This window comes from Hirundo rustica, chromosome 3, assembly GCF_015227805.2.
Source record: "Hirundo rustica isolate bHirRus1 chromosome 3, bHirRus1.pri.v3, whole genome shotgun sequence".
Taxonomy (NCBI): Eukaryota; Metazoa; Chordata; class Aves; order Passeriformes; family Hirundinidae; genus Hirundo; species Hirundo rustica.
Window position 1 is genome coordinate 888,242 of NC_053452.1, and position 25,873 is coordinate 914,114.

At 46.1% G+C, this 25,873-nt stretch overlaps 2 protein-coding genes across 3 annotated transcripts; one reads left to right on the forward strand and one right to left on the reverse strand.

The window, feature by feature from the left end:
• Positions 1 to 2,039: 2,039 nt before the first annotated feature.
• On the forward strand, positions 2,040 to 19,355 carry DHX57 (DExH-box helicase 57). The gene is made up of 24 exons (XM_040057539.2): positions 2,040 to 2,099; positions 3,290 to 3,492; positions 4,143 to 4,295; positions 4,576 to 4,740; positions 5,073 to 5,851; positions 7,155 to 7,342; positions 7,468 to 7,589; positions 7,842 to 8,037; positions 8,718 to 8,842; positions 9,945 to 10,078; positions 10,815 to 10,869; positions 11,172 to 11,368; positions 11,766 to 11,882; positions 12,187 to 12,283; positions 12,747 to 12,920; positions 13,450 to 13,650; positions 14,089 to 14,365; positions 14,952 to 15,047; positions 15,139 to 15,222; positions 15,306 to 15,443; positions 15,916 to 15,990; positions 16,432 to 16,566; positions 16,892 to 17,092; positions 17,183 to 19,355. Exons 2-24 carry the CDS (start codon positions 3,299 to 3,301, stop codon positions 17,324 to 17,326), a joined length of 4,047 nt encoding a protein of 1,348 aa, XP_039913473.1. The 5' UTR covers positions 2,040 to 2,099; positions 3,290 to 3,298; the 3' UTR covers positions 17,327 to 19,355.
• A 531-nt stretch (positions 19,356 to 19,886) lies between these two features.
• LOC120749806 (serine/arginine-rich splicing factor 7-like) lies at positions 19,887 to 25,596 on the reverse strand. Of its 2 annotated transcripts, XM_040057541.1 has the most exons (9): positions 25,483 to 25,596; positions 24,952 to 25,132; positions 24,641 to 24,817; positions 23,605 to 23,679; positions 23,388 to 23,489; positions 22,843 to 22,896; positions 21,523 to 21,567; positions 20,828 to 20,863; positions 19,887 to 20,194 (listed from the first exon to the last, which is right to left on the reverse strand). In XM_040057541.1, exons 1-9 carry the CDS (start codon positions 25,502 to 25,504, stop codon positions 20,170 to 20,172), a joined length of 717 nt encoding a protein of 238 aa, XP_039913475.1. In that variant the 5' UTR covers positions 25,505 to 25,596; the 3' UTR covers positions 19,887 to 20,169. The 2 variants fall into 2 exon arrangements, with proteins under 2 accessions (XP_039913475.1, XP_039913476.1); XM_040057542.2 differs by lacking the exon at positions 21,523 to 21,567.
• Positions 25,597 to 25,873: the final 277 nt, after the last annotated feature.

The window sequence follows — 25,873 nt, forward strand, 5'->3', positions numbered from 1 at the left end:
ATGCAAGTAACCCAAGGGCAGGGCTGTCAGGGCAGTGCTTGGGCCAGTCCACCGAGTTAGTCTGAAGCAGAACAGGGAGACCTAAAGCAGGAGGCACAGTAACAAAAGGCAGACCAATATCTCCCTGAAAGACAAAGATCTGCTTCAAAGATACCCTCCAGGCAGAAAACGTGCAATGTGAAACTGCACAGCCTAAATCAGTATAATTGCTGTGCAGCATAGATAAATGTGGAACCCTAGCAAAGGAGCTGAAAGGACAGGCTCCTAAATTATCAGAAGCTCTCTGGAAGATGCTGCTACCCCCGGAGTCAAGGACTAGGGACAGAGGACACAGTATTTCTTTTTTTGGTTTGGGTTTTTTCTTTTTTTTTCCCTTTTTTTTTCCTTTTTCTTTTTTTTTAAATTGAGCTGGCTACTTCAGAAGCAAAACACAAGAAAATCGAACAAAATCAACTCTTCCCCTCAAGCACAAACTCCGGTGTCCTTATGCAGCCCCCCTCTGGAAAATGAGATTAGTGTATATATGTATGAGAATAGAATTATTTTCACTTCAGGATAAGAAAGCATCTGAGAGGCAAAAGCCCATGAGCTCGTGCAATGCATTTCTTCTGCTGTAGAGAGCCACTTCTCCCAGAGCTGACTCTCCATGTCCTGTGGACAGGCTGTTCCCAGAGGCGGGTCCATGGATCAGGTAAGCCCTGCTGGAGCAGGCACCTTTGGGTGGCACAGAGCGTGAGTCAGCAGCGTTCCTATGAACCATTCTTCCCCTTGTGGGGGTGGTGGGGAGCCTGTATGGGGCACAGCAGACCCAAATGGACCATCAGAGTGGTGGCTGTGGCCACCATCTGCAGAAGGACCCTGAGGAAACACCTTCATGGCAGCTGTTGTCTCTGGGTTGGGGGCTGTGGTGGTTCTTATACAGCCAAACCAGTGTGTAATTTTTATTTTGTTTGTTTTTTTTGGTTTTTTTTTCACCTCAGTGACACAGCTTTGGGGTCTCTTGTCACTTCTGTCACCCTCACTCTGGAACTGGTATAGCTTTTCTCCCTTTTAATCCCACAAAACTCAGTTTTGTAGGGAATGTTGGAGAAGCCTCCAAGATCAGAGTCCAGCCATTAACCCAACACTGCCAGGCCCACCTAGAACCCCTGCCCATCCCCAGGGTTAACCCTTCCAAGGATTTCCTGGTGTTAGAATGCTAGAAATGTAGATTTAAGTACTGTATAGTAATACATATGAGCTGAGGTAAAAGATTTTAATTGTCTTAAGTCCTTCTTCTTGTTCTTCCATCTTCTTCAAAAGTTTAAGTAGTTTTCTGTAATTAAGTAAAAAAAGTCCACATTGCGGGCCGTATTATGATGTCAAAAGTATAAATAACATGTGTCATCTCATTATTAAAAGATTATCACTTAAATAACCTTAAAAAAAAAAAAAAAACCAACAACAAAAAAAAAAAAAAAAAACCAAAACAATTACACAGTTACACCCTGGCCTGCCTGTCTCAATGCCTGGCCACCCTTTGCACGAACACCTTTCCTAATATCCAAACTAAACCTTCCCTGACACAACCTGAGGCCATTTCCTCTCCTCATGTCACTTCTAACCTGGGAGAAGAGGCCGATCTCCACCTGGCTACTCCTGTCGGGGAATTGCAGAGTGTGAGGTTTCTTTATTATCTTTATTCCAGGGTTCCAATACTAGAGAGTGATGAAGTGCCCCGAGCCTCCTTTACTCCGGGCCGAGCCCCCCCCAGCTCCCTCAGTAACTTGTGGGTTGGTGAAGCGAGCACCCAGCAAGATTTTCAACCACCGTTCTCGTTTTTACTTGGGAATAGGAGAGACACGTTAAAAACCAGCATGCCTGCCGAGAAACAAACAGCCGCTGTGTCACTGTTACTGCCACACGCAGACACATATTCGAACGCACAGCAGCTTCGAGCCACAGGTAATTCTCAACGCCGGGCGCTGCGTGAGGGGAGCGGGGCGGAGCGGGAGCGCCGGGGAGGATCGGGGCGGGCGGAGGGGCCGTGGCCCGGAAGGAAAACACCGCGGATCCGGGTCGGGGAGTCCCGAGCAGTCCCGGAGGCGCCGAGCAGGGAGGTGGGAGCGCTGGGGAAGAGGAGTGGTGGAGTTGCCGGGGGTACAACGATTCCGCGGAGAGCGGGCGTGGAGGGGAAGGGGGCGCGGGGGGGGCGGTTCTGCGGTGGCGGCTGAGGGGAGCAGGGCAGGGGTGGGGAACGCGGGGCTGGGAGTGGAGTGAGGGTCCCCAGACACCCGGGGAGGTGTGCGGGGAAGGTGCCGTGGGGAAGTGCGGGACGAGCCGGCGGAGCTGCTCCGTGCCCGGGGCTCTGTGCTCTGAGCTGAGAGGAAGGAGACGGAACCCTGTGTGACGGCGGCCTCGGGGCACCTGCCGCGCTCTCCCTCCTGCCTCCCTCACTTCTGCCAAACCGCCCCGAGCGGGGTCAGCTTGGCTGGGAGCTCCTGTCCAGCCACAAAAAGGGGGATTTGCTTCTTTCTGAGCCCTCTTTTGGGCCGTTACTTGTGCGCGGCCACCTCAGTCCTTGTCCCGGCTGTGGAGGTGCCAGCGCAAGGATCCAGGGAACGAGCTCCTGCCCACAGCTGCTCGCCTGTTCCCTGCAGTAGCTTCCCAGCACCAGGAGGTGCAGTAAGAGGATGTGTTAATGTTGGGCCGTTCTGTTCCCTGACAGCTGCTCAGTTCTGATGAGAAAGACACTGCTGTGGGAAGGGAAGCAAGCCAAATCAAGTCCGGTCACTCCCCTCACCAGGCTCAGCAGCCTGGGCAGCTCCCTGCAGAAGGGAGCTCAGTGTGAGATAATGTGAAAAAAACATTGTATCTTTGGCTTTAGCTCCCCTTCTGCCTTTCAGTCTCAGCCCTGCAAGCTGCTAAGTTAAAAACTGACAGGGCAGGGGATGCTTTTTTGTGAAATTTCCCTTGAAGGATTGTCCTGCAAGCTTCTGTGTCCAAGAAGGTTCCATCAGAGGGGCAGAACTGGGGTTCCCAGGTTGGGCAGCAGTGTTGGTTGGCTCATGCCAGAGAGTTTTGTCAAATTTGCAGCTTTTGGCTGAGGAATATTACACAGAACTTACTAAACAGTGTTCCAGAAGAATATTTTTTGCTCCAGGTGCATACAGACGCACCAACATGCAGATAATCAACAGCGGTTTGAGAGGGTGTCCTGTCACATAGAAAAACAAATAATGTGGGCTCAGACATACGCAATATGCTTAATCACCTTCACAGCTAAGGGCTATTTTTTCTTCTTCTTCAGCAAGGAAACATGAGTTGGGCAGCGAGGAAAAGAGGAAAGCCCAACAGAGGAGGGGGACGAGGGAGAGGAGGCGGTGGGAAACGAGGAGGCAGCAGTGGCCATTCCAACAAGCCTCAACTTGGTGGAAATAGGAAATGTTCAACCAAAAATTGGGACGATGGAGAGGATTTTTGTCTCTTTGAGGAACCAAGGCTAGAATCCAGGTATTTCTGTTAATTTGAGGGGGATTGGCATAGAGATGTCTGGGATACTTTGGGTCATTTGGGATACTTTTTTTGGATGTTGGCATACCTACACATTTGGGGCTGTTTTTTGGACACATTTGAATATAGAGAAGAGTGAAAGGGTGATGAAAGTGTTTCAGTATGAAGCAGTTTTTATATGTCTTTTTTGATAAGTGTTTTATAAATTTGATACCTGATTTTCTTCTATGGTCATAAAGTAATTTCAGGACACTTTTGGTCAGGACACGCTAATAAACACAGGATAGTCATACTTGTGTATTACAAAAGAGAAGCTGGGCCATGGAAAATCAGCAGTTGAGAATTAGTTTAGTATCCTGTGTGTGTTCTGACCCATCTACCTTAGAAATATGTGGTTGTGTTGTAGTCTGAGAAGAGCTTTGCCTAGCAAAGTGTTCAGTAGTTTTGGATTTGACACAGGATACATGCACATAAGGACACACAAATCCTGGTCACATAAGAGTCAATCCAGCTAAATAATCCTTAGGTGATGGATTTCTCTTATTTTGATTTTCCTGATTTGAATTACAAGTTTGGGCCCTATCCCAATTCAGTCAAGATCATTTGCACCAGGCAAATAACTCACGGTTATGTCCTATTTTAATTTCCAGATCGAGTGCCCCTGCCAGAAGCGGAGGGCAAATGAAGCAGAGATCTGAAGCAAGGATGCCCCTGCAGACCATACACATGACATCAGAGAACCAGAGAAGAGTGAAAGAACTTCTTCAAGAGCTGCAAGGGCAGGAGCTGGCTCCTGAATCAGAGTTAGTTTAAATGGAGGCACTACTTCCACCTTTTCTACATGAGCATGCTTTAGCAGGCATGCTGTTAGAAATGGAAACAGGTTTTTTTCCCCTTAACTTTTAATTATATGTCAAATCCTATGGTTGTCCCTCTGCTTTGTTCTTCTACAGTATTAACTCTGGGAAAGGACTTGCCAAATCTTCCACTTAAGTGAAGGGTTTAAAACTGCAGAGGTAGAGTTTTATGTCTAGTCAACAGTTTAATTTTGTTTCATTTTAACTTGATAACTCTTTTTATCAGTGTAGCTGGAGAAGATGATGACGAGCCCGATTACCTCGATGATGAACAGTGCTGGTCAACAGAACAGGAAGCTTCTGATGTGATGCCAAGGTTGTCTGCTGAGCCAGCCGAGCACAGAATTGTAGACAGCGAAGTGTCTTCATTTGCTGTGCACAAGCTCTCCAGGTGATGCCTTTTAGTGAATCATTTGTATCATTTCAGGTGGTCTCAATACTCTGTAAGCCCTCCTTGTAAGTGTCCTTCATCCATTTTGCCCAGACCTGGATATTTATTCAGTGCTTTTGCTTTATTTGGGAGCATTTGATATGTGACAGCTTTTTCTGGAGAGTTTCATTTCTGTAGTTGAGTGGGGAAATCTAACCCTGAACCTATTAAGTGCTACATTCTGAGGTGTGAGGCAGTGCCATGCATGCTCCCTAATCGAGCAGATCTGGGGTTATTTGCTCCATGTGGGCCTCTCACTCACTCGTTGCCCTGTTTCCTCTGTTTTGGTGCAGGTATGGTTTTGACTGTGAGCGTTGTAGGGCGGTGCTGAGATCCTGCAACGGTAATATTGGGGCATCACTGGAGTATTTGCTATTGCAGTGCTTCTCTGAAAGGTATGGAGAGAAGATGCAGGTTTCTGCTGCAGCTGCTGAAGCCAGTCAAGAGGAATGTTTAGAGCAGAGACAAGAAGAAGCTTTTGCCCTCCGGTCGATTTATGGAGAAAAATTTGTAGAAAGGATTAAAAATCGTGTTTGGACTTTTAGTTTGGAGTTGGACTACCTAGCACACAGGCTCAGCAAATCTAAACAAAAAAGTACAAAGGACGCAGAAAAACAGACTTCAAAGGAAATATGTAAATTTTACCTCCAAGGAGGCTGCAGGTTTGGTTCAAAATGCAGATTTAGACACGAGTTCCCTCCAAACCATCCACTAAACGCATCCAAGAACTCTGTGGACGATGCTCATCTCAGACATAGTGATGGTCCCGTATATGAGCTTGAAGTAAGGTTTCCTGACGAGAACAAGTATCCTCTTCAGGCTCCTCTTGTGGCGTTTTACTCCACTGATGAGAACCTGCCTCTTGCTTGTCGTCTGCACGTTGCTGAATTCCTCTTTGGAAAGGCCTTGGCAGCTGCAGAGTCTCAGGAGCCGGTGGTGTACGCCTTGGTGACGTGCTTGGAAGATGAACACGAGATCAGTGAGCTGCTGAGCAATACTCAGCACAAGTTCAGCGTTCCTCCTGTAAAGCCACGGACAGAGAGTGCACCTGCTTCAAATCAGCAAGCTGAAGGTACACCAAATCTCCTTTATGGTTTCTGGGCTAAGAACAGTCAGAAAGATTTAAAAGAGAAGCAGAGAGACAAGGCAGAGCCCCCAATTCAGCCATCTGCTCCAGATCTATTTCTGGAGATTAAAGTCATGTGGTGAGCCAGATCTGTGATCTGTCTGTGCCTCAGGAAGTTCCTTCTGTAATGAAGCTGCAGCAGAGAGGTTTTGTGCTGGCCAGGACTGAGTTCAAGGGTCACAGAGTTCGGTTTGGCAGAGCGAGTGATGCCCATTGCCACACAATCCATGGAAAGCACTGAGAGATGGGAGCTCACCAGAATGGAAGTGTGCTTGGAAGGGAACAGGGAAGGTTGTTTGCAAGCTTTGCTGCATCTGTGATTCATCAATTCAGAAAACTCTTTTTTAGATTACTTAAAATTACCAACAGCTCCTCAAAATTAACTTGCTAGGGTGGATTTAAGGCTGAGCAAATGTGGTATGTGGTTATAGAAATGTTGTTTGAGGTATCATCCTTTTCTGTTTATGCAGGTTGATTTCACAGGGGGAGAGGGGAGGCTGCGTCACTTGTGGCAGGGTGACTTCTGAGCTCACAATTCTACTTTTAGCTAAGGCAAGCTTTTTTCAAGACAGTTTTCAAGAACAGCTGCAGTGAATTTTAGAGTACTTAAATAGTGACACTTGTTTTTGCTACAGTAAGACAAAGTATTCAATTATTTAACACCTTTGCAGAAAGACAGCTTTGTTCCAGAAACTGAAATTCCAAGTAATTTTCTTTAGTTATTAACTATTCCTTATGCTATAAAATACCTTTTTTTGGTAAAAATAGCCTTAAAACTTTCAAGGGCTGGCTGACAGTCTGAGCAAATCCTGCTTCAGTTGATAGGAAAAGGCACCGAAGTACCTGGTCCAGTTTCAGCTTTGGTTTAAAAGTACTTGGCAGTAACTAAACACTTAGTTAATTAAAACTACACTAATTTGTGCTGCACGGAAGTGGTTGTGTATTGGAGAGGTGAGCTGAGGAAAACGTTCAGGGAGCCAAATCACTTAAACCATCCTGGCTCCCTGCGTGGCCACCCAGCCTCTGATGCAGGGGCAGGGACAAGTGGGATGGGGCTGGAGAAGCTGTGGGTGATTTGGTGAGGTGAGGTTTGCTGGTGGTGTTGAACTAAATGCATGTCAGAAAGAGTCCTGCAGACCCTCAGGCCCAGTCTAATGCGGTTCTTTGTTGGGAATGCTGCTGGAATGTGTCTCTCTTCCCTGCATTGCCTGTTCCTTAGTAATAAAAAAACTGCATTCTCTGTCTCAAGCCTCAACAGTGCCGGAGCCTCAGGAAGAGGAGGTGGTGGCAGAAGAGGAGGAGGAAGAAGAACAAGTTGTTGTGGAGAATGAGAGTTACGTGAACTTGAAGAAGAAGCTTTCCAAGAAGTATGATGTGCAGGCAAAGTCTCTGTATAACGAAAACGTTAAAATCTGCGCGCAGTTCCGGCAGAAGAAGGTACAGTGTGCAGAATGTAATTTTCTTGCTTACTTCAGAGAAATAAATGTTTAAGAGACGAGCTGTTGTTTCAGATGGTTCTATTCCATCCCAGTTCTTACTGCTGTGCTGTCTTTGTCCCTCAGTCTTCCAGGCACTTCCAGGCCATGCTGTATGAAAGACAAAAGCTCCCTGCATGGCAAGAGAGAGAAAACATTCTGGGTTTGCTTGAGAGTCACCAAGTTCTTGTTGTGAGTGGCATGACAGGGTAAGAGTGTGACTGCACATACAGACTTGATGTATCAAAGTATACACAGAATAACATGAAATATGATCCATGTTTTGGAAAGGTTGGGGTGGTGGCTCATCTGTCACCAGTGACAGCAGTCCTAGGTGAACTTCGTGTGAAGGATCACACTAATGAAACAAAGCAAATCTCCAGTGGAATGCAGTCAGTTCATGTGGGTGGAAGGTGTTGGATTTGTGGGGTTTTTAATTAATTGCTGATTTGGTTGTGCAGATGTGGGAAAACCACTCAGATTCCGCAGTTTATCTTGGATGCTTCATTGCAAGGCTCTCCAAATGGAGTTGCAAACATCATTTGCACTCAGCCTCGCAGGATCTCTGCCATTTCTGTGGCTGAACGTGTTGCCAAGGAAAGAACAGAAAGGATTGGACTCACTGTTGGGTATCAGATCCGCCTGGAAAGTGTAAAGGTACGTGTGCTTTGCTTGCTGGTTTTAATTTACTCCTATTAATACGTGCTTAGTGCTTCTCTAGTGTAAGAACCTCTGCCCTATACCTGCCAGGCAGTGAGATAAGCAAGTTTGTATCATCTGTATTTTATAAAACATTATGAAACATGTTCTATATTTTATTTCATCTCAAGATGCACAGTTCCCTTTCCAGAATGAGAGTGCTGTGCTTTGTCTCACGGTTTTGTTTTCTGTTGAGGAGGTGAAGGGGTTTGAGGGTGTGAGTAATCCTGCTGTCCTTTGGAAGGCTACTGCCTGCTTTTCTGCCCGTTGCCATTCCCATGTGTCTCCCAGGTGGAGACTGAAGGGTGCAGCTACAGCCAGACAGAAACTGCTGTGTTGGAAGTGAAGTTTGGTCTGTGTTGCAACTGGTTGCTTTTTCCAAGAGGCATTCTAAAAAAGAGACTCAGTTTACCAGAAAACAACATCCACAGGACAAGCATTTTTGATAGGTAGCAATGCCCCTTGGTAAGAAGCAGGTGTTGTCAGTGTCAGTCAAGAAGTTAAAATCCATCTCCAGCAGGGTTTGCTTGTTCCCTCCCCGTCAAAGCTGACACCAAATGCTTTACAGCAGCACATAATCTCTTTGCACTGTGTTAATTTGCCCAGAGTCAACTGAATGCTTTGTCTTACCCTTCAAGTCCTCAGCTACCAGGCTTTTGTACTGCACTACTGGTGTGCTGTTGAGAAGGCTGGAAGGAGATCTGACTTTGCAGGGAGTCACTCATGTTATTGTTGATGAAGTTCACGAGAGAACAGAAGAAAGGTAAATAATCTCTTCTCCTGTAAGCAAAGTGAAGAAACCTAGTCAGAAGGATAAAGGTGGCTAAGGTGCAAGTAGCTGGTCCTGTGGCAGTGATATGGGATGGTGGAAGGAGTCTGGGGTTAGGTTCTTGTCTTTGGGCAGTAGGAAGTTGTGCTGCAGCAGCTTGTGAGAAAGCACATCTCATAAATTGCTGTGCCTCCAAAGTGCCCTCACATTGCAGCAGTGTTGCAAAGAGGTTTTGGATGGGGCTGGAGGGTTATGTAACTTTTTAACCGGAGCTGGCTGTTTCTTACAGTTTCCTTGTTTCAGCTTTTATCAAATACCATAATTCTTCACATGCCTTTTGGGGAACTTTTTATCCTGTTGCAGGCTTCAGCAGAGCACGGGACAAATGCTCACATTCCCTTCCAGTCCGTAGATTTTACTAGACAGTCTCATCCTGCCCTAGCCTCCTGCAGTTTTACCACACTTACCGGCTGATCACAGGCAAAAGATAATGTCTGTCAGTGTCTCTGTAAATTAAGTGGTGAACATTCTTTTGTTTTCCTTGTCAAACACTGCAGTGCAGTGGATTTCTAGGAGGCTTTGTCTCTTACCCATTATTCTGCAGCTCAGGTGGTATTTTGGCCACTTTAAAGGGCTTGTGTCTTTCAAGGATTCCTCTTCCTTCGTACTTAAAATCACTCCAAGCCAGTTTTCTAGTCATGCCACAAAAGTTATAAATATAAAAATACAGAGAGCGGGGAGGAGTGGGTAGGTTTGAGTAACTCTTCCAGTGAAGAAGAAGAGCAGAAAGAAATCTTCTGTTACTTTGAGTTAATTTCTTATCTGATGTTCTTGTGTTGTCATTACTGTAAGTACTTTATAAAACTTTCTGTTGTTTAAATGGTTTTGCTGAGTAATCGAGACACTCCAGTAAGGGACAACCAGAAGAGAGTCAGATTTGGAGATTGCCTTTCACCAGGCCATTGTGACAAGCTCACGCTTCTCTGATGGTGTTGCTGTGCTGTTAAACACCAGGAAGGTGGACTGAAGGGGGAGAAAAAGAGTCTGAAAGTTAACACTGAAGACATTCAAATGCTCTTTTGCCTGTTTTCCTCAGTGACTTCCTGCTGCTGGTTTTGAAGGATATAATGGTTCAGAGGCCGGACCTGCGCATTATACTGATGAGTGCCACCCTGAACGCTGAGCTCTTCTCTCAGTACTTCCACTCCTGTCCAATCATCAACATACCAGGTGAAAAGCACTCATTTTCATTATCATCCATTGTTTTAGAGATTTCTTTTCATTGTTTCCTCTTGCTAAGTGTTTCTCAATTCAAGATGAGGATGTGTACAAGAAATATGGTGCTGAAGACTTAGAGGGAGAGACTGATGAGATTTAGGAGAGGAAGGACTTGGAAGTGTTGAGATTTTTGTGGTGTCTGTATTCCAGCAGAGTTTCCCTCCTCAGAAGACAATCATCATATGATGTGTGCATGACATGGTTCCCTGGGTTAGTTTCACCACAGCTGAAGACTCTCCTGTGTCCTTGTGAGAGGATCCAGCTGGATGTGTACATGTGTAGCCAAGTGTGCCTTTTAAATTGCTCAGTTATGATGTGGAGCAGGAGAGGAGCGTGGATGTGTTCCCCTAAGTGTTATCAGCCCTTCTCTGCCTCTGTGAGGGCATTGTGCATGCTACCCTGGAATCCTAGCTGGGTTTGGGATGGAAGGGATCCTAGAGGTCATCTGGGATGATCTTTCACTAGACCAGGTTGCTCAAAGCCCCCTCCAACCTGGCCTTGAACACTCCATGCTTGGAAAACACCCACTGTTTGTCCTAGTCAGAGATTGTGTTGAAGAGTGCAGTGAAGAGCTCTGAAGCCAGTGTATGTCATCATAACCTGTGTAAAATTAATCTTTGGTCTCGTTCCTCTTTTCTCCATGCTGTTGGGCGTGTGTAGACAGATTCATTCTCATGTTTTCTTTCAGGTCGAACATTTCCTGTGGACCAGTTTTTTCTGGAAGATGTGATTGCGCTGACAAGGTGTGAAATTCACACTTTCTCAGGTGTATTTGGGTGGAGAGGTTTAGGTTGCACTTTTGACCTTGAGACTGCAGTAGTTCTGTATGTTTATTTACAAACTAAATCATCTCACATCTCCCCCATCACCTGCACTCTTGGAGCTCTACTAAAACACCTTGACCTTCATATTATCATTATTGTTTATACAAAGTTCCTCTCAGAATTACAAAAAAGTACTTTGGATACCCCGTCTCTGTAGTTAATTATTAGAAGGTGACTGTTAGGCTTCTTTCCACACCACCCAGTGTTCTTCTGCTGTCCAGGTATGTTTTAGAGGACAGCAGTCCCTACAGGAGGAAGGTAAAGCAAGAACAGAATGGGAGACACAAAAGAACTGCATTTGAAGAAGTAGAGGAAGACCTGAGGCGTGCTGGCCTTCTGGAAACCACAGACACCATGGTCAGAGATTCAGACCCAGACCAGAAATTAACTCTGAAGCAGCTCCTTATACGATATAAAGGTGAGCTCCTTCTTAAATAAGTTGGCACATAGACAACCTGGGATGTTAGCACTGTAAGCTGAACGCTTCTCTATAATTTAGAGTTCTGCACTTGGAAGTTCTAGATGAGAAACTTCCTGCCAGTTGTTTTTTTTTTAAAAAAAAAAAGAGAACACATTTTTCTCTTCAACCACAGCAAACATCTTGGCTGAAACTAGCCCTCAGCATCTGAAAATGGACAATTTTCAGCTGCTGTCTCTTTCCATCCCTTTTCAGATGCCTTGTTAGCTCCCCTTTGCTCTCTGTATCTGTTCTTGCTCTTGCTCTTTAAACTAAGCTGTAACTGGTCCCATGCATCCACAGATGTTTTTTACAAGACATAGATTTACTGCATGTTTGATTTCTTTTTTTTTCCCAGGGGTTAACAAAGCAGTGTTGAAAACAATGTCTGTGATGGACTTGGACAAAGTTAATCTGGAATTAATTGAAGCCTTGCTGGAATGGATAGTTGCTGGCAGACATTCATACCCCCCCGGTAATTTCATTGTCTTTGTGAGATAAACAAAAGAAGCTTCTTGGATAGCCCAAAGCTGATGATTTGCATGCAGAGTTTCTGTAGCTACCGACTATTTTTGGGGGAAAAAAAAAAAAGTTACAGAGCTTCTGATATACATGAGAAGGGAAAGGTGAGAAAATTGTCTACTTTGAAAAGTCTTCTGTGAAGGATTGTTATAGCCTGTGTGCTTTTTTTGGTACAGTAATTGGTATATTAATAAAATATTGTGCTGTCCTTTTTGTTGAGTGATTTTTAATTTATTTTTTTTAATCTACATATATAGGTGCTGTGTTGATATTTTTGCCTGGCCTAGCAGAAATCAAGATGCTTTACGAGCAACTTCAGACTAATGCTCTTTTTAATAACAGGCACAGCAAGAGGTAAGGCAGAAAAGCTCCAAAACTGTCAGTCTTTACCCATAAACAGAGTAATTTCCTGCACAAAGCCTGCCTTTATCCAGGGATAAACAAGCTTTATTAAATGTGTGAGCTGGCTCCAGTCAGGGTAATTCCTTTTCTGCTATCTTGTTGGCTCGTTCCTTTTGTTTTTCTCGCTCAGGAAGGTCAGGTGTTGAAGTTCTCAGAGACCCTAGGGAGCAGTGGTTTCCATTTTGTGCCCTGCATGACCCATTTTGTGCTGCTGAAATCTCAGCGCTGAGATTTGGATCAGAGTGTTTGCTGAGTTACACTTCAGTTGTGGTTGTGTTTGGCCTTGGATGGTTACAAGGATAAGTAACACTCTGGACAGTGTCTAGTGAGGCAAAAGTGTGTGCAGGCAGATTGTTCCCAAGAAGGACGAGGCTGGAGCTACTACCCTGAGCATGTTGTCCTGTTGTCCTTGCAGGTGTGTGGTTTATCCACTTCATTCCTCCCTGTCCAGCGAAGAGCAGCAGTCTGTGTTCCTCAGGCCTCCTGCAGGAGTTACCAAAATCATCATCTCCACCAACATAGCAGAGACATCTGTCACCATCGATGACGTGGTCTATGTGATTGACTCTGGAAAAATGAAAGAGAAGAGGTACTGGCATTCCTTCCTCTGGGTTTTGTAAACACTTTTAAGTAAGCTGGGAAAAACTGGAAGGAAACTTGGCTTGTAGAAAGCTGCTATGAGGTGGAGAAAGCCAGTCTAAATGAGATCCAGGTGCAGGGGTGGGAGTTGTATCCATGCAGAGGCTGGCAGCATCTGCCTGCTCAACCTCCAGCCTGTTCTGTGTGAACTCAGGAACAGTCGCTCCTTACAAGGGCACGTGACAGGACGAGGGGTAAAATGGCTTCAGACTGAAAGAAGGCAGGTTTAGGTTGGATATTAGGAAGGAATTCTTGGCTGTGCTGAGGCACTGGCACAGGTTTTCCAGAGAAGCTGTGGCTGCCCCATCCCTGGAAGGGTTCAGGGCCAGGCTGGACAGGGCTCTGAGCAACCTGGTCCAGTGGAAACTGTCCCTGCATGTGGCAGGAGGAAGTTGGAACTGGCTGATCTTTCAGGTCCCTTCCAAGCCAAACCATTCAGGGGCTCTGTGAACACAAGCCTGTCTCTTGCTGTCCTGTAGATACGACCCAGGCAAAGGGATGGAAAGTCTGGAGGACACCTTTGTGTCCAAGGCCAACGCTCTGCAGAGGAAAGGGCGGGCAGGACGCGTGGCCTCGGGCGTCTGCTTCCACCTCTTCAGCAGCCACCACTTCAACCATCAGCTTGTGAAACAACAGCTGCCAGAGATACAGAGAGTGCCCTTGGAGCAGCTCTGTCTGAGGTGAGCTGCTGTGTTTCTGGAAGAAGCAGTGTGCAGAATGCCCTTCCTTTGCTGCACAACCCGCACCAAGCACCATCATCATGCAAACGTTAAGAAGCCTTCCTATCCCTGCTGCATGCTGTGCACCCCTTTGTCTGGCAGGAAACAAAGCAGCACAAATTCCAGTGTTGCAGTAAAGGCTTTATTTCAAACCTTAGTGTACTAAATAGAAACCTGTTCTTACAGGCTCACTACTCCACGTTGCTCCCTGACCCTTCAGCTCTGTGTTACAGGCTCTCTTTTAGGGAGTGTGCTCTTCAAAGCATGTTTTCTGATGGCTTTTTTCATTCTGTTTGTACAAAAACTTGCTTTTTTTTTTTATCCTGCGTATGGAACTAAGCTCTTTTTTTTTTTTCTTTCTTTGTTTTTTCTTTTTCTTTTCCCTCCCCTCCTCTTAAGAATTAAGATCCTGGAGATGTTTTCTGAGCAGAGCCTTCACTCTGTTTTATCCCGACTGATCGAGCCCCCCAGGACTGAGTCTTTGCAGGCATCGAAGGTGCGGCTGCGGGACCTGGGAGCGTTAACTCCTGATGAAAAGCTCACCCCTTTGGGATATCACTTGGCCTCTCTGCCTGTGGATGTCAGGATTGGCAAACTGATGCTGTTTGGCACCATCTTCCGCTGCCTGGATCCTGCGCTGACCATAGCAGCCAGCCTGGCCTTCAAGTCACCTTTTGTAAGTGTTAAAAATACTTCTGTAAGTATTTTTAACCCAAGCGCTGTGGTTTTGTGTGGCAGAAAAACGCTGTTGTGAGTTGCAGCACACTACACTGGAGTATTTGAATTCCTTTTAGCTTACATTGTTTGTGTGTTAATGCAGTGCTTGTTAAACAGTCCAGTTATAAGCAGAAGTTCAAAACCATGTGGTAGCAGCAGGAGTGTATTTACAGACAGTAGAAACAGTGAATATTATTTTTTATTTTTAGCTAAGAAGTGGGCACACATTTTGTCTGAATTTGGTGTGAAAAATACTGGTAATATAAATTATGCAACAGTGATAATGATGGAGCTGACATGTCTGAGTTGTGAGTGCTGAGGTCAGTTTGGATCTCAGAAGATCTTTGTGTCTTCACTGTCACTTTGGCTTTTTGAATCAGGTGCTCTTTTGAATGCCTCATATTTTCTGTTATCCACAGGGAAAATTTGCATTCTGACCTGTGAGCTGCTGTGAAAATACCAAAGAGAATGTGCCATGTAGAATCTAGAATGGCTCGTCCAAGTGGTGAGGGGAAGAACACACTAACCTGTTACTGCCTGTCTAGGTGTCACCGTGGGATAAAAGGGAAGAAGCCAACAAAAAGAAGCTGGAGTTTGCAGTAGGAAACAGTGACTACCTGGCTCTTCTCCAGGCCTATAAGGTGAGTTAAAACTCAGTAGCCTCTCTTGGGCTTTTGTGATAATTCAAGCAGAAATATTTTACTAAGGGCTTCCTTTCATCCTCTCAATCAGGGATGGCGTTTAAGCATCCAAGAGGGCTCTCAAGCAAGCTACAACTACTGCAGGGAGAACTTTCTGTCAGGAAGAGTTCTTCAGGTGGGTCGGTGTTTGCGGCCTGGCACAGGGACTGGCAGAGCCCCAGTGACAGAAATAAACCACTGCGGCTCTGTCTCTTGTAGGAAATCGCCAGTCTGAAGAGGCAGTTTGCAGAGCTGCTCTCTGACATTGGCTTTGTGAAGGAGGGATTGAGAGCCAGGGATATTGAGAAGAAGTGGTCTCAAGGAGGTGATGGCGTGTTGGATGCCACAGGAGAGGAGGTAATTCACAGCATTCCATCAGTAATTCACCGCATTCCATCAATGCTTCAAAATGCTGCTGCAGTTTTTCATGTGTGCAGTCTTCAGAAAGACTGAGGCCAGAGATCTCCTGGGGTTATGTCACTATCAGGGTGATCAGATTTTGGTAGCTGTAGGATTTTCCTGTGCTTTGGGACAACTTGTGCTTGCTTTCTCTAAGGATGCAAAGCATTTTGTAGCCAGATGTCAGAGAACAATTCAGCTGGGCACCAGAATAGTGGTGGCCAATTTGTTCCATGGATAGTGGGGGGAAACACAGCCCAGGTCCAGCCTGAGCCTGCAGGACCAGTGACTTGTCCTCCTCTGTAAAGCACAGGAGTGCAGCTATAAAAGTTACATAAAAAGTTTCAGGAATTCAGTCATTCCTAGGGCAGGGGTTTACCTTTACACACTGAACTGTAGGATCCCTTCTGATCCTCTACTGATTTCACAGGCAAATTCGAATGCAGAGAACATCAAGCTGATCTCAGCTATGCTGTGTGCTGCACTGTATCCCAATGTTGTCCAGGTAAAAGAATGCTTTTTCATTTTTCCTTTTTCTGTCTAGCATCTCCACACAGCCTGCTTTCACTTTGGGCTCAGTGTGGCAGCCTTGAGCTTGGTTTAGGGTGCCAGAGTTTGATGCTTGTGGTGTCAGAGAGTGGAGCAGAGCTCCAGTTTGTATTGCCTGAGACTGCTGCTCTTCCTGCAGGCTGATTGCAGTGTCACACAGAAGGCAGCAGGAAATGTTAAGATGCCATTTAAAATAACACTTAAAATTACACCTTTTTAGAAGGCTGAGAGGTTAAAAAGGATGTCAGGGTTAGACAGCACCTGTAGTGTAATACCTGTCTCCAGTGACTTGACATGTTGCTACTACAGAATTTCTGGGTTTGAAAAACTTAAAACATGAAGTTAAAAGGTTTTCTGGTGCAGCAGATTTTTATAACCTTTTTTTCTTACCATACAGGTGAAAAAGCCAGAGGGTAAATACCAGAAGACCAGCACAGGAGCAGTCAGAATGCAACCAAAAGCAGAAGAGCTGAAGTTTGTCACTAAAAATGATGGTTATGTTCATATTCATCCTTCATCTGTGAATTATCAGGTCAGGATGCTCTTTTTTTATAGAAGAAATCACCTTTGCTGAGTTTTTAAAATTACAGTGAGGATCCCTATTGATGTTTAAAAAAACAGATCTTAATGACTGAACGCTCCTGTGTTAGGACTGTAAATAATGGTGCATTCCTGAGTTAGGAGCGTCCTCTTGGGCACCGAATTAAACTCCAGCCAATAATTGTTGGCAGCTCTTATGGGTCAGGGAGGGGCTGTTAGTGCTGCAGGTGCACTTTGGGCACATTGCTGCTCTCTGCAGCTGCAGCAGAGGCAGGAAGAGCAGTGTCCCTCTGAGCTGAGTTGTGTCCCTGTCCCAGACCAGGCACTTCGAGAGCCCGTACCTGGTGTACCACGAGAAGATCAAGACGAGCCGCGTGTTCATCCGGGACTGCAGCATGGTGTCGGTGTACCCGCTGGTGCTGCTGGGGGGCGGCCAGGTGCACGTGCAGCCGCTCAAGGGGGACTTTGTCATCTCCCTGGATGACGGCTGGATACGCTTCGTGGCTGCCTCTCACCAGGTGAGGAACGGGAGGAGCTCCTGGGAGAGCCGCGGCGCCGGCCCGGGTGAGCCTTACTTACCCTTTGTCTCCGTGTTTTACCGGGGATAGGTGGCTGAGCTGGTGAAAGAGCTGCGCTGCGAGCTGGACCAGCTGCTGCAGGATAAAATCAGGAACCCCAGCATGGATTTGTGCCTGTGCCCCCGCGGCTCTCGGATCATCGGGATGATCGTCAAGCTCGTGACCACGCAGTGAGGTCAGAACGTGGGTAAAGAGTTTTCTTTTTGTAAAGAATCGCCCACGGCCACTGCCTGGCACAGACCAAGTAACATCAGTGTCCTGATGTCGTACCTATTGGTCCCAAACGTGGCATCGGCCTCTGGAAGAAAAGGTTGGCAACTGTACTGTTGAGTTTTGGGTTTTTTTTCTTTTGTTTGCTTGCTTGTTGAAATTCAGGTGGCTTACAGTAGACTGTGAAATGGGAAAATGGCAACTCTTCCAGAAGGAATAGAAACCTCTGAGTGTTTTTTCTGGGAGTATACCCTGGCAGTCCTGCATTCTGGTCACACAAACACCTGCTAGCCAGCTGTTTCTCCAACAGTCATGGCTGGAGGCAGCATGTGCCATAGGGGGCTGCTCCCAAATTGGTTCAAACTCACTTCTGCAGTTCGATTACTGAGGCAGTTTTGGCTGAGCGGAGATCCTCTGTTTACAGTTCAACCCAGGGCTCTTGTACAAGTGAGCACCTTTTGATTTGTGTCAAGAGGTTCTGAAATTCAGAGCATGTCCTGTGGTGAGGAGATGGACTGGCTCAGTGTGGTGTTGGAGCAGTGCAGGCTGCTGTGGTGACATACTGTGATAAGTTAGCTGAAACTCCATTTTCTTCATGTGGGAAAAGCCAATTCTTTATTCACATCACTTCTTTTATACAGTTTTCACACACCTCGTGTGTAACACCCATTGGCTGGTAGTTTTCTTGCTGCTTCATTTTTTGGTCAGAAGGTGATTTGCGTGTACAAAAAATGAAACAAAAGAAAACACTGAACAACTTACTAGTAAAAGCTATAATGACTCAGATTGAATACCACTCAAACCTGGTATAAATGAATTTTGACAGCAATAAAGCTTAACAAAATGAACTCAATAGAACTCTGCCCTAAAAAGACTTTATATTAATAAAATGTAGCTCAATTATTACTTCAGAAAAATAGAAGGTACACTTAAGAAAACTCAAAGCTAATCATTATTAATACTGAATACAACTATGATCTATATAAAACTGGTATAAAGCATTGTCTAAACTTAATAATACTGAAACTTAGCAGACAGGAAGTTTACAAAATTAACTTAATAAGACTTAGCCTTGCTCAGCTTAACAGAAGGTAACAGCATTATATTACTGGACCTTAACTATCGTTACAAAAGTTATAGATTCTAGTTATTCAAGATGTAGCTTATTCTACTGTTACTGACACAAAAAGAAAATGAGAAGGTGAACAATCTGTACGAGAAGTAACAGCATGACAGTGTACTGGAGGGATAAAAGTCTCAACAAGCATATTGAACTTAAAAGTAATTTAGTTATGAGAAAAAAACCCTGGCAACTGCAAATTTCATGGAAACAGAAATTGAGTAAGACTTTTTAGAGAGCAGGGTTACTGAGAAAAAAAATATAATAAGGTGTGATTTGGCAGACTGCTGAACAGCTGAGTAGCTTCTCTCAATTGTATTTTGTGTAATTTCATCGGGCAGATTTGTTAACATTCTTGTTAAAGAAATCAGACTATGTTGAAATCTCTGACGGGTAATAAGGCACTGCATTTACTGCTTTCTATCTCCTCCAGCAACCGTGAAGCTGTAAAAAACTAGAATTCAATCAGAAAACAAAATTTATTTTTAAAACCCCCGTATCAATACGTTTTCAAGGCATTCCAACACTCACCGGGAGCGATCCCCCCGCGCCGCCCGGGACAGGCGCCGTGTCCTGCCGGGAGCGCTCTGCACAGCGCTCGGGCTCCGCGTTCGGGTCCCCGCACGGCTCGGGCCCAGAGCGCCTCCGGGGCGGCTCTTTGGGCTGCGGGAATGGGATTGCGCGGATTTTACCCCGTTTGGAACCTCGCGGCCTGAGCGTTAGTACTTGTTTCTGTGTTTGTTTCTATCCCTGTGCGCTTCCCGCTCGGCTCTTGTCTCCGCGATTGCCTCGGGCCATGAGATGTAATAAGTCAGCCAAGACTCCATTTTCTTCATGCGGGAAAAGCCAATTCTTTATTCACATCACTTTTATACAGTTTTCACACACTTCGTGTGCAACACCCATTGGCTGGTAGTTTTCTTACCACTTCATCTTCTGGTCTGAAGGTGAGTGGCGTGTATTTAATAGTAATCAAACTGGCCAAGATCCTGCACTGTTTAATTAATTCAGTAACCCGTCCCTGCTGAGATGGGGCCAGTCTGGGTTCCCAAAGCAATCAAGGATCAGCACAGCAGCAAGGCTCTTCCCTGAGGACACTTCACTGCCAGGATGGAACCGGCCAGCCAGAGGTACAGGAGGAACTTGTACTCTCAATTCCCCAGAGATCCTGCTACTTGAACCTGTGCAGGCTGTGCTTAGGACCCATGATCTCCACAACACCCCTCAAATTTCCGGAAAAAAAGGTGTGCAGGATATACACAACAGCCACCTGGCACTGGCACCTTTTCTCTCCAGCTGGTGCTCTCTAGGGATGCAGAAGGGACACATGTACCTGCCCGCTGTTTTTCACTCTAGGGACAACACTGCCTGCTCCCCCATCCCAAATACCATTATCACAATTGATTTCTTAGTTAGAAATGCAGTTTATTGCAATGCACCAATAAAAAAAAAAAAAAAAAAAAAAGCCCACCATTTTCAGATCACAGAACACAAACACAACAGAAGAGTTTGGTATTAGTCTGCTAACAAGACTTTTAGAAGATAGAGATTCATGCCAATTGCTAGTCAATAGAAACAGCCTTCTAGGACTAAGCCCTTACATCACAAAATCCCTTATAATGTAAACAAAATAATTTTTTACTAAACTTTTTAGTCTTGAGCCCATTCTTCCAGGACTTTCATTCCTTCAAGGGCTTCCTGATGGTGAGTGACTGAAAAGAGAAAAAGACAACAAGCCATTAAGAACAACTCATATGGCAAAACCAACAGAAACAGTGCATGCTACCCCAGGCTTCCTCTGGAATTCTGCCCCTATTTTCACTTACAGTTCTCAAATAATGAAAGAAGTGTTATGTTTGACACTTTAACTTAAAAACTGCTTTAAGCTTGAAAGCTGAAGACTAATTAAGAGAGCTGAGCCATCAAGCCTGCTCAGAATCTCAATTCCAGCACCTAATTCTCTGGTACTACAGGAAAACTTCCTACATGGAGCTCAGAGCAGCTTGGCAGCTGGGAATTCCTGAGCCTGCAGGAGTCACCAGCAGGAATTTAATCCTACACCATTTTTGTGGCTTGCTCCACACCTTACATTACTTGTCCCCTAGATTCTAAATTCCTCAGAAACATTTCATTAAAGCAGGCTTCCTCAGCAATTACTATCATAGCATTCTGACTACCAGCAGCAGGAAATGCCCATAAACAACTCATCTTCTTACAGATCAACAGATTTAGGAAAGTAAAAAAACCTGAGCTTTTATCCTTTCCCAAGTTAACTTCTCTAGGAACTGCTCCAGCTCAAGTGCTATTGAATCATGGGACAGACTCCAGTTGTAAGACATTCCTACCTTCTCTTTGGAGATGGTGATCTGGACTTTGAGCGGCTGTTTAAAAACAAACAAACAAACAAACCCCAGTCAGTGTGCTTGGTACACACGGGTGCTCTCAGTAACCACTTCTGGCCATTTAAAAGCAGAACAATTTGATGATGTTAAATGCACTGACACTGCTGGTAGCAAGTGTACCCAGTTACTTTAAGCGAGAAGCTGCAGGTGAGAAGGAAAAATGCTGGAAGCCCTCGGGAGAAGAGCAACACACAGCTCCAGAGCTGCTGTAAATCACAGTAACCCTGCAAAGCAGGAGCAGTGAATCGAGCAGAGTTAGGGAGAGGGAGAACTACGGACATTGGAGAACAAAGCCAGGAGAAAATATGCATCAAATCCTGTCAAAAATATTTTGTGATAATGAGTGAAAAATGTCTGTATGCAAAATCCTGGAAGAATTGCCTGTTATCCCACAAAAAAAAAAAAAAAAAAAAAAAAAAAAAAAAAAAAAAAAAATCAGATGTTAGGAAAAAAACCCATAATGTATGAAAAATGTTTTTAAAATCAGCTATGAAAAGTATAAAAAAAACAACCCTGCAACTGAAATACTGGTCCAAACAGATAATTTGAATCATGAGGAAAAAACCAAAGGACCCCACAAAAAACCCCACCAACCAAAACGAAAACCAACTGAGTGGTACTTGTATTTGATCGCTCACCTTTTAGCAGGTAAGCCAGATTTAGATCTACCATGAGACTCAGACCTACAACAGGAGAAAAATAAAGCTCAGCAAAGCAGCCAGTGGGCATGCAAACACATTGAGAGTTAGCTACACCAGCAACAGCAAATTCACCCCAGGCAGCAGCACCAACCACAGAGGGAAGGTTCTGGTGCTGGGACCTCCCCAGGGAATCCTTCAGCTCTTACTGCAGACCCCACTCATCAGAAGGCACAAGTGCAAGCACAGGAAGCTCCCCAGCAAAGCCTCAGCTGCCAGTTCCACAAAACACCAGACCAGACTCCCACACTTTTCTCCTACCTGCAAGTATCCCTTCTAGAAAGGGAAGAATAGTTTCAAGTGTCATTTTAGGAAGTATTTTACATTAAGAGCCTGGAATCGGCCACAGGTAAGCACGTGTGCTGAAGAGCTGGTGCATTCTTCAGCTCAAGTTCCCAATGCCAACTTTGTGCAAGCATGATATAGATTTTGCACCTGCTGGCTACTAGTGAGTAAACTATTCCAAATTTATCTCAGGAATTAAAATCTACTTGAATCTAGAGTGAGACTTTCCTCCCACATTTATTATGCTACTTTATCAACTCAAATATTTGCTGTTACTTAAAAAAAAAGTCTTCCTAGAGGATCAGAACTTAGGGTATCACTCGACATTAGAACGCTCCATTCAACAAGCTTGGCCAAAAAAGCCAAAAATACTTCTACTCTATTTCTGCACACAACTGTTTTTGGAAGGTAATCAAGAGTCACTTTTACCTGGCTTATTAACTCAGGGAAATTCTCCAAGGACACTGCTGGCACATGTTAAACAAAACGTTACGTGCCCCTGCTTTGAAACCTTCCTGGTCACTGTCCTGAGCCACTGTCTGTCCCATTTCCCCCATACAAGGAACTTTTTACTAGATCATGGTTACTGAAGGTGGGAATGCTCTCAACCACCCAGAACTGCTACTCAGCATCTCTTCCACTGCCAAGTAAAAGGCAGCACAGCACACAAAACCATCCTCAATTTACTACACACCTAAGAATTAACTTGTTTTTAAAAACTCTCTCCACAGACCTTAAATTGTACACTGCTACTTTTGTCTGTGAGAAGGCGTAAATTATTAAGCGCAAATATTGCTCTGCTGGACAACCTTTTAAGTGCTTCCAGACAAATTCCCCCAGGGAAGGAGGAAAAAAAAAAAAAAAAAAAAAAAAAAGGAAACAAACAAACCAAAAAGAAACAATACACCACCCCAATCAAACAATATTCCAAAACCATTACTGGTTTGAATTAAAGCAAGTGAACAAGCATCTCACCTGCTTCGAGGCCACACAACAGACCGGGACCTGGAGCGTGACCTGGACCTAGATCTGGGGAAAAAACAGTGAAAGCTCTACTATCACATGCTTCATACAGGTGAGACACAAACCAGCTACTGTAAATGTCCCAGAAGATTGAGAACTTTGTTGGACTATTGGTATTGCAGAAGTAATTTTTATTATCAGATGGCTGTAGCACCTTTGCCAAATGAATCCCACTGTCTTACTGGACTCAGCAATTACAGCCTGTACACTCCAAGCTGAATCTGGAAACCTTAACCACAGAGCAAGGCTCTAACTTTGGTACAAGGACAGAAAGAGAAATAAAACCTCAGAAACAGCAGTTCCAAAATTATATGCTTAAATTTTTAACAAATTACGCAGAGTAGGTCTAATGCATTTAACACCACAAAGGTTCCTCGCAACATACAAACTGAAAAAAACCCTTACTGATTACATTATATATACTCTAGATATTTTATATTTCAGCTCCAAGTTATGTGCCCTTCAGCAATGCTGTGGGATTGACAGCATCCACATACCTCGATCTTCTTATAGAACCCGAGCGGGACCTGCGGGGTGAGAAGGATCTGTATCTGCGAGGAGAGATGGACCTGGACCTGCGGTAGGAAGCTGACCTGGACCTACAAAACAAAGGGAAAACCAACCCATCACTACAAGGTGCTTCCACAACAGAGAAGGAAGGAGGGGGCCCCAAAGGGAGGAGTGGGAATAAAAGCACAGAAAGCAGAGCCCTACCTCCTACCACGGCTGCGACTGCGTGACCGCGAGTACCTCCTTCCTCGGGACCTCGAGCGGGATCTGGAGCGGGACCTGGGTTTAGGTTAGAGAAAACAGGTATCAGCAGACAGCTGCAGCAACCGGCGCATCTGAGGCCCTGCTGAAGTCAGAACTTTTTTTCAGACAACTAAAAAGAGAATTTAAAAATAAAGTAAAAAAAAAGAAAAACCAAAAACCAAACCAAACCAAACAAAACCACACCACTAGCATCTGTCAGTTGGAAAAATGTCTGGGCCTACTTGTCTTGAGCATTTTTACTACCTAGAAAAATGTTAAAGCTGAATTACATTGCAGAATTACATTAGAATAGAAAACACTGTAATGCGTATTTAAAATAAACCTTGCAAGTTTGCAGGTCGACCCTCTTTGGCCCAAGGTCTAGCAGATCTAGACGATCTAGAAGTATCTATAGGCGAGCGCTGCATCTAGGTAGGAGTTCTCTTCAATCTAACGACGATCAAACTGACAGCCCAATGAGCCAGGGTGAGGCTTGATTGACGCAAGAAGATTTTTCTAGGTGGGAATGTGGTCAATCTGGTGTTCCTCTTTCTAAACCGGAGGGGGGCCCCAATTGAAAGCCAAATTTACTGTTACGGCGGTCACCGTCTCAAATTTTCTGCCCTTAAAGAATAAGGTGAAGCTACGTGTAGATGGCTCGAGGGGATCTGGCCTCTTATGCTGATCACCTCAAGGTCTAGGAGGATCTTAAGTGTCGGATTTGCAAGGCGCCTCAGCATGAAATCTTAAGGCTCGTGACATTCTGAATCAAGGCGACTGACTCAAACGAAGAAACCTGAAAGGTTTTGACCAGGTTGATTATTAAGATATTAACATTTTATATGTATTAGCAAAAAAAAAATTTTTTTTTGTGATATACACCTGTTGACTTACGACAATTAAGAGTTAAAACCGGTGTAACATTGTGTTCTTTGCTAACAAGAACTACACAAAGCCAGCTGGCGAAGCAAGGCGGCCGCCCCGGCCCCGCACGTACCTGCTCCTCCTCCGCCGGCTATAGCGGTGGCAGTCATAGGCATAGTGGCCTTTCTCACCGCACTCGTAGCATCTGTCGTTGGGGTCGAAGGGGCGCCGGGCAGGGGGCCGGTCGTAGCGGGAGCGGCGCGGCATCCCCGTGGATACTTCCACCCTGACCCTGGAGCCGCATATTATCCTGTGAGACACAGCAGCTGTTAGCCAAAGGAACATTTCCCGTGATGCGCTCAAGCAACGAACACGAGAAATCCACGACTGGTGCGGGGGAAGGAGATCGAGCCGCCCTCGAAGAAGTTCCGGGCACGCACGTACTTCCCATCGAGGCCAAGCACAGCATCTTCAGCATCGCGGGGATCTTCGAACTCCACGAAGGCGAACCCGGGCGGGTTCCTGGCGATCCACACGGTTCTCAGCGGTCCGTAGTAGCTGAAGGCTCTCTCCAGCTCGCCTTTGCCGGCGCCCGTGCCCAGGTTGCCCACGTACACCTTGGTCTCTGGGGGGACACGCGGCCGCCATGTCAGTGCCGCGCGCGCGGCCGCCGCTCCCCCGCCCTCTCCCCGCCGCCATCTTTGACACCGCGTCCATCTTAGAGCGCTCCCGCCGCGCCCGCCCGCCCCCCACGGACCCCGCGGCCGCGCCGGGCGCCCCCGGTGTCCCCCTCCCTCCCGCCGCCGCCGCCGCCGCCCCTCTCAGCGGCCGCTGATACGGGAGCGATCCCCCTCTCCCACCGCCGGAGGGAGCGGCACGAACGCCGCCCTTCCGGCCAGCTTCCCCTCGCCCCCCTGCCCACAGCAGAAGCCCCCACGCAAGTCTGAGCCTCCCCAGGATCTCCGCCGCCAATACCATATCGCCCGTATCGCGACATCCTCCCGACGACAGCGCGGACCCGGCCGGGCACGACCCTTATATAGAAGAAGAGCCGCTGCGCCTGCGCGCCGCGCGGGGGCCGGGCCGTGCGGGGCGGGGCAGGCGGGGCCCGCGCCTCGGCGCGCGCGGCTCTCGCGAGAGGCGGTCCCCGCGCGGCGGCCAGGGCGGCCCCGCGCGCCGGCCTGAGGGGAGCTGAGGGGACATGAGGGGAGCTGAGGGGACGTGAGGCACGGGCTGCGCCCAGGCTCCTCCCGGGCACACGCTCGCCCTCGCCAGCTCCCAGTGAGAGCTCCTGTCCGGTCCTGAAGGAGCCACTTGTGTTATGCACCCCTCATGTGTGACCCCTCATGGCTTCTGCCTGTACTGA

Bases quoted from the DNA above. Each gene is read 5' to 3' on its own strand.
- DHX57 (XM_040057539.2), top strand. From the start codon at position 3,299: ATGAGTTGGGCAGCGAGGAAAAGAGGAAAGCCCAACAGAGGAGGGGGA. The intron at 4,741-5,072 runs GTGATGCCTTTT...GTTTTGGTGCAG, and splicing joins GCTGTGCACAAGCTCTCCAG to GTATGGTTTTGACTGTGAGC. The intron at 14,366-14,951 runs GTAAGTGTTAAA...CTGCCTGTCTAG, and splicing joins TGGCCTTCAAGTCACCTTTT to GTGTCACCGTGGGATAAAAG.
- LOC120749806 (XM_040057541.1), bottom strand. From the start codon at position 25,504: ATGTCGCGATACGGGCGATATG. The intron at 22,897-23,387 runs GTATGTGGATGC...TTTTTTCCCCAG, and splicing joins GGTTCTATAAGAAGATCGAG to ATCTAGGTCCAGGTCACGCT. The intron at 20,195-20,827 runs GTAGGAATGTCT...TTCTCTTTTCAG, and splicing joins TCACCATCTCCAAAGAGAAG to TCACTCACCATCAGGAAGCC.